Genomic DNA, 14,464 nt, shown 5'->3' with positions numbered 1-14,464 from the left:
GGACTAAATGAAAATGCTGAAGGAAATACTATAGAGTAAGAGTAGAGAGTCATGAAAAATGAAGTCAGTAGGGCTGCTGAAGAAATGTTAGGAAGGAAGAAAAGATCAACTAAAAATCAGTGGATAACTCAGGAGATACTAGACCTGATTGATGAACGACGAAAATACAAGAATGCTAGAAATGAAGAGGGCAGAAAAGAATATAGGCGATTAAAGAATCAAGTGGATAGAAAGTGCAAGGTAGCTAAGGAAGAATGGCCGAAGGAGAAGTGCAAGGATGTCGAAGGCTGTATGGTCTTGGGAAAGGTAGATGCTGCATACAGGAAAATCAAGGAAACCTTTGGAGAAAGGAAATCTAGGTGTATGAATATTAAGAGCTCAGATGGAAAGCCACTTCTAGCGAAAGAAGACAAAGCAGAAAGATGGCAGGAGCATATCCAACAGTTGTATCAAGGTAAAGATGTAGATAATTTGGTTCTGGAACCGTGTCTGTTGATGCTGATGAAATGGGAGACCCAATTTTGAGGTCAGAGTTTGACAGAGCAGTGAGTGACCTAAATAGGAACAAGGCACCTGGAATTGATGACATTCCCTCTGAATTACTGACTGCCTTAGGAGAAACCAGCATGGCAAGGTTATTTCATTTAGTGTGCAAGATGTATGAGACAGGAGAAGTCCCATCCGATTTTCGGCAGAATGTTGTTATACCTATTCCCAAGAAAGCCGGTGCTGACAGGTGTGAAAACTACCGCACCATTAGTTTAGTATCTCATGCCTGCAAAATTTTAACACGTATTATTTACAGAAGAATGGAAAAACAAGTTGAAGCTGAGTTGGGAGAAGATCAATTTGGCTTCAGAAGAAATGTAGGAACACGTGAAGCAATCCTGACTTTACGTATGATCTTAGAGGATCGAATCAAGAAGGACAAGCCCACGTACATGGCATTCGTAGATCTAGAAAAGGCATTCGATAATGTTGATTGGACCAAGCTATTTATGATTCTGAAGATGATAGGGATCAGATACCGAGAACGAAGAATTATCTACAATTTGTATAAAAATCAGTCTGCAGTGATAAGAATCGAGGGCTTTGAAAAAGAAGCAGCAATCCAGAAAGGAGTAAGGCAAGGCTGCAGTTTGTTCCCTCTCCTTTTCAATGTTTACATAGAACAGGCAGTAAAGGAAATCAAAGAGAAATTTGGAAAGGGAATCACAGTCCAAGGAGAGGAAATCAAAACTTTGAGATTTGCCGATGATATTGTTATTTTATCTGAGACTGCAGAAGATCTCGAGAAATTACTGAATGGTATGGATGAAGTCTTGGGTAAGGAGTACAAGATGAAAATAAATAAGTCCAAAACAAAAGTAATGGAGTGCAGTGGAACGAAGACAGGTGATGTAGGAAATATTAGATTAGGAAATGAAGTCTTAAAGGAAGTAGATGAATATTGTTACTTGGGTAGTAAAATAACTAACGATGGCAGAAGTAAGGAGGACATAAAATGCAGACTAGCACAAGCAAGGAAGAGCTTTCTTAAGAAAAGAAATTTGCTCACTTCAAACATTGATATCGAAATTAGAAAGATGGTTTTGAAGACTTTCGTGTGGAGCGTGGCATTGTATGGAAGTGAAACATGGACGATAACTAGCTCAGAAAGAAAGAGAATAGAAGCTTTTGAAAAGTGGTGTTACAGAAAAATGCTGAAGGTGAGATGGATAGATCGAATCACGAATGAAGAGATACTGAATCGAATTGGTGAGAGGAGATCGATTTGGCTAAATTTGACAAGAAGAAGAGATAGAATGATAGGACACATCTTAAGACACCCAGGACTTGTTCAGTTGGTTTTTGAAGGAAGTGTAGGTGGTAAGACCAAGGTATGAATATGACAAGCAGATTAGAACAGATGTAGGATGCAATAGTTACGTAGAAATGAAAAGGTTAGCACAGGATAGGGTGGCATGGAGGGCTGCATCAAACCAGTTTATGGACTGATGACTCAGACAGACATGCAGCGGTAAGTACCCAAATTAATAGGCTAAGTACAGAAACTGACAGCTACTGTAGTACTTCTACCTGGATACTGCAGGCGTGCATAATTCGATCTCGAGACGAGGCAAGATGCGTTGTGCTGCATGTGCAACCGCCGTTACACATGAGTGGAATGTGTAATCTAAAATGCTAGTTTGCTCCAGTTCTTTCGACAGGTAGGTGTACATTGTTATCAGACCTCACATTCAATATCATATGACCACTGCTTCTGTTTGCCGATATTGTCGTGACGAAGGAAATAATTCCTTGCGACGTTGTAGAGTATTTGCGTCATATTTAGGTACTTCGGTATATGACAGTGGAATATGTAATTGTGTCTAATTTTACGCGACAACTTGAAGACTATGTCCGAAATGCAACGTAAGTCGTGGATGTAGGTTATTTTGAAGAGATGCCATAGCACAGCCTGCTGTGTTGTTTGTTCAAAAGAAGTGAAATACTTCTGGGATGATCCGGCACCTAAAAATGCATAATATCAGTGAAGAGGAATCGTCACGGAACGCATCCGGCCCAGTCTGCATCACAAGAAGCTAACCTTTCAACAACAGTTGCGAGGTATCCAGGTAGATGTACATCCTATCTACAGTAATTAACAAATTATGCGGGTTATTCAGCTAAGAAGTCCACCTGAAATAACTCTCGAACAGTTTAAGATACCGACATTCTGTTCTCACTTTCGTTAATGGTATTATAGAGCTCATAGTTCAACATGCAGTGCTTTCCTAGCCTTTTGACAGAATTTATCGTCACCCACGTTTCCATATAAGAACTGCTGATGATATACTATCAAGCTTACACTCGTAGTTACTGGGACGTTGCATAGCTCGCAGCAAACGAGAATTGGTCCTGAGAGCATTGCCCATCACCCTGGTTGAAGGAATAGGAGCAAACTCGGGCATTTTAGATTACAGACAATAAATTACCTGCACGGAATACGACTGTACACAACCAAGCCGGTGATAGTGATGATGTTGATACGGATAGTGACAGGGAAGAAAGGAATATTGACCAGGACAATCCTGCACGGGCTCCACAACAGTTTGTGGACTCATTAGTTCTTAGATTTCCTCCTCTCTTACATGACTTTTCCTACACTTCGACGCCATGCTTTTACAAGACGTGCGTAAACATATCAAGGAATTTTAAATATCACTTGAGATTATCGATAGACAGAAAACAAAAGACTGTTGTCACAGCATGGTAGCTTGAACTCTCTTTAATGTTACAAGTAATCTCTTTAAGGTCATGCAAGATTAGGTGCCATTTTTGTTCTAGAAGCCTATCAAAAAATAAAGAAACAAAGTGTATCTGTTACAAGATATTAGAATCATTCTGTATTGACGGTTTTCACTTTACAAAGGTGAAAAATGAGAGTATCCTCCTAATTCAGTACATCATCTATTCCATCATTAGATGGAGTAAACAAATTCAAACATGTTTCGGCTCGTTTGAGGCGTCTTCAGTGAAAAATGAGGGGGGTTTAAATAATTTACATAATATAAGTTAAAAAATGCCAAAAATCATAATGAAGGAGCAATTGAAAAAGCAAACAAAAGAGAGCCTAAACAGAAACAAAATTAGCACAAATATACAATATTTACATCAATATGCAGAGCAAAAAACAACTCACTGCGACAAAATTCAGTGAAACAGGTGTTAATTTAAAATAATAGTTGAAACTAAAAACTGTGTTAACCTAAGAAACAAAGAAATGAAAAACAAATGATACAGATGGAAATGAACAATAGTAGCAGTGTTATCCAACTTTGTCTATTACAGAAATGTAGACACAGCTTTCTTGAAGAAAAAATGTAGATCAGTAATTTTGTGCACGCACACACACGAATAAAATTTGACTTGTTTTGTTGAGTGAATCGTGCTAAATTGGTATATGCATAGAATGAAGTCAAAATGTTTCACTCAGCATATATCCTATAAACAGTCCAATGATGGTAAATCAATACACTGGTACATTTGGAGGCCCGGGCAACTTAGTTTGGAGTATTATTTTCTTAACTCATTGAATGCAAGATTAAATTTTAATCAATTTGCTGAAATCCCTATTGCATTATTTTGTGTTCAGGAGGTATAAACGGAAAAAGGCCATGGTGCTTGGGCGAGTGACGTACCGTTGGCCAGCTGCCTCCTTCACACTATCAGTAGGTGTAGCAGAACCACACAGTGCAACTATTGGTTTGGCATATTTAACTATGGTTAACGATACCTAAGTCAAAACATAGTTTACTGTCTTGTGTATGGTTGCAACCACACAAACACTTCAGAAAGATTCCCCATTCAAGAGAAATCTCAAGAGATATGGGCTTGGCTATAAGAAATTAGTCACCAATCCGACATAGTTTCGTACGCTCTACACATTTCAGAGAGCAAACTGTTGATTAAAAATAAAGCCGAATTCCTGAGGAAAAACGTGTTAAAGGAAAGGTTATGTGTCCGCACTAAATATGAGGGGAATGAAATCTGTTTCTGTTGCAAATCGTGTGTCTACATATTGTTACGAATAAAACTCTATCTGTTTCATTACTGTAATTTATTTCAGTATGACCTAATCAATGCACACACACACACACGCACGCATTTAAAACCACACAATTCTAACCCGTTATGAATGGCCACACTTACTAATTACTGTCTATTTACAAATTTTTCTTCCTTATGGCCCAGCAGGGGAGGTCCAGCCCGTTACTCTGACTGGGGACACTTGATCCTTACTTTCACTTCCCCAAGTCCAGTCACCTCATACAGCAGATGTGTGTAGAGTGCTGGATCTGAACACAGGGCTACGGGTCACTTGACATACGACGACTGTTCGTTGGTTCGACTCCACAGATAGTCCAGTAATTCAGAGTCGCATGCAGTGAACAATTAAACAGCTCAACAGTATTCAACAGCAGGACAATTCTCACACCAGCGAACATTAACACAGGTCCATTTACCTTCACACTCGCAATAGCGGCTTTCCTCGCAGAGCCTCAGTTCACAGAAATACACGAACACCCAGTACAGTCTTCTGTTCTTTCATCTCCATGTACTCACTGGTCTCTCCGACACCACAACAGCTCCCTGTTTAGACCTCAGAATACTGGCGACAGCCAACACCTCTGTCGCCCTCAGCCCAGCCACCGAACCCCAACACACAGAGTCTCACACGGAGTCCAACACTGACTGACTGACTGACTGTCCGTGGCTAGCCTCTCTTTTTATAGCTCGGGTGATTTGAGCCAGAAATTTCGTGATGTCTCTAGAGGCAGAACATTCCCGTTGAATCTCCAAGAAACTCACAGGTAAGCCGGCCGACAAGAACAATACACGGAAAGGCCTTCTCCATCCTACAAGCCGGCTGGGAGATCCCAGGTTGTGTAAGTCACCAGCTCCTCGCTGTACATTATGAAGTAATTGGAAATATTCTAAATATACTTTTAAATGTATTATTAATTGAAGTACTCCAGTTGTTGCCTCTCAGCAGCCCGGAATACTACGTATTTACCTCCTCTTTGGGGATATTGTTCTCGGATTGCCTTCACTACAGAAGATGGTATAACTTTTCTCTCCTCTCGTCCTAAAGGAGTCCATGAATTCACCCAGTACACAAACTAGTGAATGGCTACAGACTGCCACTTAGCATTAGTTTTCATAGCCAGTCTTTCCCCTCACATAGGGGATGTTAGTTTTATGCATATTCATGTGAAGACAACGTACGGTATTTAACGCATTGTAATTTAACACAGCATTAGAAAAGTCCTCTTGCCAAACAATACATGTCACACTTCCACGCAATTCATTTATTGTTTTACTCTCCTTACAGCAGAAATTTTCAGTAGCAGTGGGCATTGCTTCACAATGTTCTCACTTACTCCAGTCGTTTCCCTCTTTCAAAAGAAAACAAAACAGATGCCGGGGGTTCGTTTTCTAGTCGAGATGTTGTGCACTTTGGTTCAAATTGATAAGGCTTTTCTTTTTTAGATGTGATTATTCGCTCCAAACAACGTGCTGACAGTGAGAAACACTCGTGGACAGAAGTGGCGTGCGATATCCTGTCGTAAGGCACTGGTGACGTCACACTTTCCCCTACCTACAACTTAGGATTTTCATATCTTGCAAGGTAATGGAGATTTTTAAGTTCCAATTTTGGCATTCCATTCTTCTGTACAAAATGTAACTGAATTAAGTTAATTAAAAACAAAAATCTTTTTTCATGAGTTTACTGGGCCTTTCAACAAACTCTCTTATGCTGAGAATGAAAAGAGAGTGATAATTTGACATTTCACATTAATTTACAATTACTGTATTGTTTTGATGGCTGTGTTATCCAACAATCATCGCAACATTGAATTGATCCCTACCATCCGAGAGTTTTACTGGTATTCCTCACTTGTGAAGTGTTGGTGGTGATTTGTTTTAAAGTGCAAAGTAACAAAATTGAAGACCCCTTGTAAGTTATAACCTAGTGACTTTTTTAAAACATTATATTTACATGTGACATGTGTATTTTGTTTTTGAAGGTACGGCTTCCTCCAGAAGTAAACAGAATATTATACATTCGAAATTTACCATATAAAATAACAGCTGAAGAGATGTATGACATATTTGGGAAATACGGTGCTATACGGCAGATTCGAGTGTAAGTCTATTTCTTGTGTATATATTTATTCTGTTTTATGCATTCTATTGTGACTAGGTACTAACTCTTTAAGGTACAAGGGACATATGAGTCCCAAGTTTTATTTCATTTACAGCTCTCATATTACAGTAAATTAATCACCTTGGCAAATGATGATGCTGAAGTCTCATATTTAATATATCTGTCACTTTTGTTGATTGTATTGATTATTATTACTGTTTAAAAAGGAATTTAATTTAAGCATTATTCGATCTACTGGAAGTGATTCATTCTTGAGTCACTATTCATTGTTGGAGCTACTGTTATCACAGTGGGCGTCTCCGAAAACCGTAAAAGAGTAGTTAGTGGGACGTAAAACAAATAACATTATTATTATTATTAGTTATCACTGAGGTTAATCGTTTTACAACTAATGGTCTTGTGAGGGTGTATTTCAATCAATCCACCTGTACTTCAGTTAATTGCACCTAAAATTACTCATTGGGACACTGGTGTCCCTATATTCCATAAAGGTAAGCAACTGTATCCTTTTTAAGATTTATCAATATATGTGTGTAATGAATATATGCACTGCATGGTGGAGGTGTTTTACTAGCTGTTAAGCCTGACCTTGGACCAGTGTCGAAGCCTGAGCTTGCTGGGAATTGGGAGTGTCAGGTAGTGAAAGTCAACCCTCAAAACTATACAGAAGAGATGTATGAACTTTTTTTTATGGTTTTCCAGAAAATATCCAAACATCGTTCCTTACAACGGACGAAGTTGTAATTCAGTTTTTGGAAGCTGTGGCTAGTGATAATGAAGATGCTCTCATCCTTGTTAAGGAAGACCAACTGTTCCTAAGTGAAGTTATTGAATCAGGACTGCAAAATATATATGGACAATTTCTTCAAGTCACCTAATCTGCAATTTATTCTTGTGGGGAAAAAAATTGAAAGCTTGTGGAACAGCGCGCACAAACAGAAAAAATAAAATGCCAAAACCCTTCCCAGAGGACAAAGTTATGAAAAGAGGGGATATTCACTTTCTGGCCAAGTAATGGCATATCTTGCCTCAGGTAGATGGACAGAAGCCTAAGCCAGTGTACCTAATGTCAGAGTTCATATCACAACTTGAGGTAACTACTGTAAAAAGGCGCATGCATGCATGATTCAGTTATTGTACCTTGTCCTGTGATGGTTGCTAAGTATAAGTGTTCAGGGAGTGTAGATGTCATGGATCAGAAAGAAGTAAGTTATGAAACTGATTGCAAGGTAAAAATTAAATTCCACCTCCGACTTTTCTTTGATCTGATAGACGTTAGTGAATAATTCATGCATAGTGTACCTCAAACTTTGCAAGGATATTGGCCAAAATTCAGAAATACTGTTGACCTGACTGGAGTTTTGCCAGTGTGCTGCACGGGGATTGATTAGTGATTATTCCAGCAGGAGATCATAATTTACCCATCGTGGTAATACAGGTGAAAACTTTGGATGCATAAATTATTCCAGGAATTGAGATTTTTTAAAAAAAATTTACATTTAAAAGATACATCAGATTTAATATACACACAATTGGTTCAACTCTTTTGCGATTAATCGTCATTTGGCATAAAATTCCGGTGTGAGATTCTTTCTGAAAAGTAAAATAGGGTATGTTAGATAAGTTGGACACATGGGTTTGAAGTTCAGACACTGGAAATTATTCTTCCTGTTACGAGCTGACAATACGGCCTGAAGTAAAATAAACGTACTAATAAAAGTACAATTCATGTAAGTACATAATAATGACATACTGGCAAAGAAAGAAAAGTGTCCAACGTGAGAAAGGCCGAGCATCGAAGGACGGACCCTTGCCATATTTCCCCAAACCGTTCATATTCAATCTTGTACGAGTGAAGTGTCCATCCACAATTTTTCTTGGATACAAACGTGGATCCCTCGCTGAAATTTCACTTTAGGCATTGTTTTTCATTTTAGAACAACATCAGGTGCAAGCTTTCTGCCATCAGCAAGCATTGCAGTACATCGTTCTTTTTCGTTTACAGTAGTGCGTACGATAACCCTCGATGTCCCTTTCTTATCGATTGTTCGACTTTGTGGCATACGGAAACTGATCGGCATCTGACCTGTGGTTCCTATTTGGGAGAGCAAATTTTCCTTCACTTTACGTTTCTGAATCGCAAAACGATGAAAATCAATTACTTTTTATTTGAAATCATTCGGCAATTTGTGGCATAATGTTGTTCTTCGTCGAAGAGAAAGTCCATTTCTCTTCAAAAAATTAATGAAGCCTTGGCTAACTTTCAAATCCGAGACACTGATTCCATGTGCAACAGCTATTTCTCATCCTTTAAAATACAGCATTTCATGAGAAACGGCATATCCAACGTTGCATAACAATCGTACATTTAAGCAGATCCTCGCCTACTTTCGGAAACTTGCCACTTTTTGGTCCGTGAAATGGTTTACAAGACTTGTTGGTCGCTTGAAGTGCACTTCTGTTACCACGGTAGCGCACGTTGCATTCGGACACTGAATACTTGCGGCCCACTGCCCTATTTCCGTATGTTTCAGCGTAACTGATCACCGCAAGTTTATATGATGCACTGTTACTCGAATACCTGCTCACTGTGGACTAACGAACAATTTTGAGACCACAGAAAATGCATGCCTCATACCTGAAACACTCGTAAAATACGTTTCTACCAGACTGGAATAGAGTCACAAGTCACTTCTGTACTGATTCTCTCACTGAACTAGTGCAGTTATATTTCTCAAAGAGATTGAGTGGTATTTCCTACCGGCTGATAACAGCAGTTGCCCGGTATTTGGAATGCCCGGTTTCGCAATAGGTAGGCTGCTACCTGAGTAGTTGACATCTTGTTTTTCGAAATGCATACGGAGCTACGTGATGGATGTTCGAAGAAGTGGGTGCATCAAATACGTGAAGATATGTTTTTCTCTACTTTGGATCCAAAAATATTGGGATGCGTTAATTATGCGAGAAAATAGGGTATGTCCCAATCATTTTTTTTGGAAACGGGGATGTTTCCTTCAAAACAAATTATTTCATAATTAAAGTTTGTCCCAAATAGACAAGTATATCATAAAATGCCATGAATGTATGCAGTAGTTTCCTTGTGTACTTCAAAGAGTTAAACCATCAAATGTGTTCTAAACTGCCCATTAGGGTCTCAATATTCATAGCCGACCGCAGATATGCTCAGGTTGGAATGGTTATGGTGCACTGATAATGAGACTCCAAGAATTACTGTTCAAGAGGAGTGATTGGTGTTAAGTTCATACACAACAATCCTTTTATGAAGGCGGCAGCAGCATGGAAGGCTGTTCCAGTGGGTACGCAGCACGAGAAGAATAGGATGGGAGAGGTAACATTACACATTTGGCTGTTTGTCTTGAAGCAGAGAATGTGTGTAAATGCAAAAATGTAACACGTTTTGCTGGGCTATGTAGCTTGGATGGTAGAGCGCTGGCCTTCTGACCCCAACTTGGCAGGTTCGATCCTGGCTCAGTCCGGTGATATTTGAAGGTGCTCAAATGCGTCAGCCTCATGTTAGTAGATTTACTGGCAAGTAAAAGGACTCTTGTGGGACAAAATTTAGACACCTTTGCATTGGCATCTCCAAAAACTGTAAAAGTAATTCCATGGACGTAAAAAGCAAATAACATTATTTGTAACATGTTTCGTACTGATGATAAAAAAATGAATAGAAATATTTTTTATTAACACTAGCTTAAGAAAAGGCAGGCACATCACACCTGAGTTTTGGCATGTGTCATGCATATCTGTGTTCTACACAAAACTGTATGATATACTCTTAGAGCGATCCTAACTCGTCCATTTCGTTCTTGAGATTAGCTAGGAGAAAGTAAAAGTGATCTTGTGATGTCAGGCTCCACCCTCTCCCGAATTATGGTATGTGTTGTGCATGCTGGCTTCAGAAAGAAATATAAGTCTGGGATGAAATTTACTTTTGGTGGTAGTTTTAGCTGCGAAGTACATACAGCTTTATATTATGAGCTATGGCATGTCTTGCTATTTCTAAAAGTAAATTGTGTAAATATTACTTCATCGTACTTTTAAGAGGACCCGAGACTTCCCAAACTGCCCTAAAAAATAATTTACTTTTTAGCAAAATACACATTATTTGACATTTTGAGTGCCACTGTGCAAAATTTGTTAGCCCAATTAGATTATTAGTGGGTAAATACCTTGGTTCATTGTTGTAGCTAGTCTGTATCAGATTACGATATCTGGTAACAATTATTACCCGTTGTCATTTCATCCTACATGCAGAGTTGTCAAGTACTATGAATTTTCCGTAGTTTCTACGATTTGTACGGCAATACAGAAGCAGAACTGATTGTTACAGATTTCACGAAATCAAAATGCACTTAATAAATTCTCCATTTCCCTGCAAACCTGAAGATCATTTCATACGTTAGAGACTCGGTGTTAAAAATCAGTTCATGAAAAAATGACGAAATAGCGACATTTGCACCTTTAACAGCAGGTGTAACATCTTGTGAACTCCCAGCATATGTACTTGGTTTTTGTTTATCTGCGATTTAGAAATAAGTTGCCTGTGCTGATTATTACTTTCATTGCATGCTTTTGCTGCAAATTTATGTCGTGTAGTACAAGCAATTATTTTGGTAAAGTTCAGAACATTAACGAAAATAAGAAGTTGTGTAGATGTAAAAACAATAAAGAGCCGAGTGATCATGGAGAAAAACGATCTGCAGCACATCAGTGTTACTAAAAACAGTGCACAGAAAAGTTTTCATGCCTAGGACCATCGAAAATTTCACCGAAACATATGTTCTGTGGAACATGCAAATGTGATTTTTCAATTAAACCTGGAGAACACGATGATTGTTCACGCCATGGATAATAAAAAGTAAAAAATCATCAAGCGTATGGATGCATCGAAGGGCAGTGCAAGATGCTCTCGTCGAATTTTTAAGACGAAGAGTGACTAATAATGTTATACGGACTGAATGTCTTTTTTCATTTAACACAACCTTCTCTCATCTGCAGGAGACCATACCACTATGGACAATCACCTTTGAAGGTTGAATGAAATCTCTGTGTATGGCTGATTCCAGAGAATAGTCCACCCAAGTAGGAGAAAGAAAAGTTTAAAACAAAACTCAACAGTTTGTTTTTATGATAGATAAAACATGCTGTTTTATTAATTTTATGATATGTATTAATTTATTGATATCTTTCAGTTTTTAATTGTGTGCTTAACCTTTATGTAGTTGATATTTCTCAGTAGTTTTAGGAATTGCTGTTTATTATGATGAAAAGTTACGAAAATAATGATGATAAATGTTAATTCTAATGCTCTTTCTCTTCGCACTAAAGTACTTATTTACGTTATTAACAGTTTATATAAGGTGTAATAAAGCAACAAATTTATTGCTGCAGGCTGTATAAACACGCGACGAAAAGTGCGTGGCTCAATTAGAATAAAACTTAGTATGCAAAACAAATACTGCACACCCTTTCAATTTGCTATATCATTCATTTAAAATTTCAAATGGATTCATACAAAGCTGGTAGTAAAATACGTTGCGTGTTTATGGCGTTCTTGCGAGCAGGCGACCAGGAAGTTCCCTGCTGCCGCAACACACTGCCCACAGGATTCAGTTTCTGTGTCACACTCACTTGTAAAGGGTGTATTTTAGAATAGCAATCGGTGTTCACACTGAGGTGATATTTAATAATGCCGCTTACTCACAAGGAACGTTGTAAACGGTATCACGAGAAGAAAGATAACACCTGCCCGGTTACGCGTACGCCGCCAACAGGTACGAGAATCGGTGAAGAAACACAGAGCTCAGACAAAACTTCAGGGCTTATCAACAGTTACTTCTGTTCTACAAGTTCAAAACCATCAACATCGATTGCAGAGCAGAGTACGCCAACGTCTGGTTATAAATGCAAACAAACATTGGGGAAAGCTGTAAAGCGTTCAGAGCAGACTTTACCAGCGAGTCCGCGGAAGAAACGGGAAGTTGTTTGTGCGCTGAGTGTAAAATTTGGTTTAAGTTCATCTACCTCCGGCAAGTGCAGTAAGTCTTCACTTCCAAATCAAGAAGTTCTTAAATTTCTCAATCCGGATGATATCAGTTGGCCATCTCCTCGAGCAAGAAATTTTCTCTCCATAAAGGACAGTTCTGGACAAAAATTAAAAAACGAACGATTCATGTTCGTCACACTGCAAGATGCATACAAAGTTTTTAAACAAGAATACCTGCATCTCGCAATCAGTCTGTCTTCTTTTTGTTTCAACCGAAGTACATTTCTGTGCACTACCAGGAACACATGATATTCATTATGTGGAACCATTCAAAAAATACATAGTTCAGGCAAGAAAATATTATTCTGAAACTACTACCACACACTCTGTACATCCAGACTACAAGATCGAAGCTGATGACAAAAATCCACCCCGTGATACGGCTTTTGAAGTGGACGTTTTCGTGCTTGGAAAATACAGCGGAAAGAAACATTAAAAATATTATGTTTGTACCATAACTTAGAGTAATGGTGATATTTATTTTGTAACAAATTTTCGCAAGTGCGACGATGAAGCTGAACTGTTTTGTGAACCATCGACGAAAGAGGAGTGCTTTTTTAAATGTAAGTGAAATCGAAATAAAATTACCAGTAACTCATTTTACTCTTGGGAAATGGTATTTTGATGAGTATGTCAGAAGCAGAATGAACATTGTTTTTTTTTTTTTTTTCATTTTATTATATGTTTTTTCTGACCAAGCTTTCATTCAAACTGTAGGCTACTTATAAGCATTGAATGTTCAGTTATTGTTAAATATTTTAGTTCATTTTACATTCACTGTTATTAGTGTTAAATGTGTGACAGTTCATAAAAACACTTTATTAAATAGGCTGCATGTCAATGCCAGTATCTGTAGTTATATACATCATTATTATTATTATTATTATTATTATTATTATTATTATTATTATTATTATTAGGAGGAGGAATGAAGCTTGTAGTTTTATGTGACCGATAATCTCAGTATCATAAGCCACGGGGCCTCATTTTTTACGCGAAATCCGAACTACCGGACGTGACTTTCATCTCGAAAATCACATACGCATTAATCAGGACTCGAACCTAGTCAGTCTTGATGGTTCCACACAGCTTGACCGCTGCGCCATGACGCCCCTTCTTTATTATTACTTACTGCGATGTTAAATATACATTTTATCATTCAGTGATCGTATTTGATGCGGAGTTTTAAGATTTATTAGCCCCTCATGCCATTGCACTGATTCGCGTGTGTGATCCCGTGACGCTGTCAAGTAAACACACGACGATCGCCTTTAACAATATTAAGCAGACATTACGCAACTTACACATTTTTAAAGTTTTTTTTTTTTTTTTTTGCAAAATGTACCTTTGTCCTTCTTGTAAACAATATCTTGACTTTACCAAAGAAAGTTACTACAGTTCGCAGAATTTCGAAAAAACGTAAAAATATGTAGAGTTAAAAGTCGGTACCATGTAAACACCAAACGCTACGTTTAAAATGTTTTAAAATTGCATACATCACGTTTACTACAATGTCATTTGTGGAGGTTTTTAAGTATCGTCTAGATGTTATTATGCATAAATCTCAATTTGTTTAGATGTTAAGTTTCATGTATATATCTATTTAAAAAAATATACAAATCTAACACACGGCGCCTGGAATTGACCGTATGTAGTGCAAGTAATGGGAGGTCATTATA

General features: G+C 38.1%; 1 protein-coding gene across 2 annotated transcripts in view; it reads left to right on the top strand.

Annotated features, from left to right (window-relative positions):
• Sf3b6 (splicing factor 3b subunit 6) overlaps positions 1–14,464 on the top strand; it is a 75,989-nt gene that overhangs the window by 14,921 nt on the left and 46,604 nt on the right. The window contains exon 2 of one of the 2 annotated variants that reach the window (XM_067153027.2): positions 6,576–6,694. The exons of the other annotated variant lie outside the window; for it this stretch is intronic. Coding sequence (XP_067009128.1) covers positions 6,576–6,694 — 119 coding nt within the window. The remainder of the gene's footprint in view (positions 1–6,575; positions 6,695–14,464) is intronic. 2 annotated transcript variants of the gene reach the window in all.

The sequence above is a fragment of the Anabrus simplex genome, chromosome 8 (genome assembly GCF_040414725.1).
Source record: "Anabrus simplex isolate iqAnaSimp1 chromosome 8, ASM4041472v1, whole genome shotgun sequence".
Taxonomy (NCBI): Eukaryota; Metazoa; Arthropoda; class Insecta; order Orthoptera; family Tettigoniidae; genus Anabrus; species Anabrus simplex.
The sequence above is the reverse complement of the archived record's forward strand: the minus strand, read 5'-3'. Positions and strand labels throughout refer to the sequence as shown.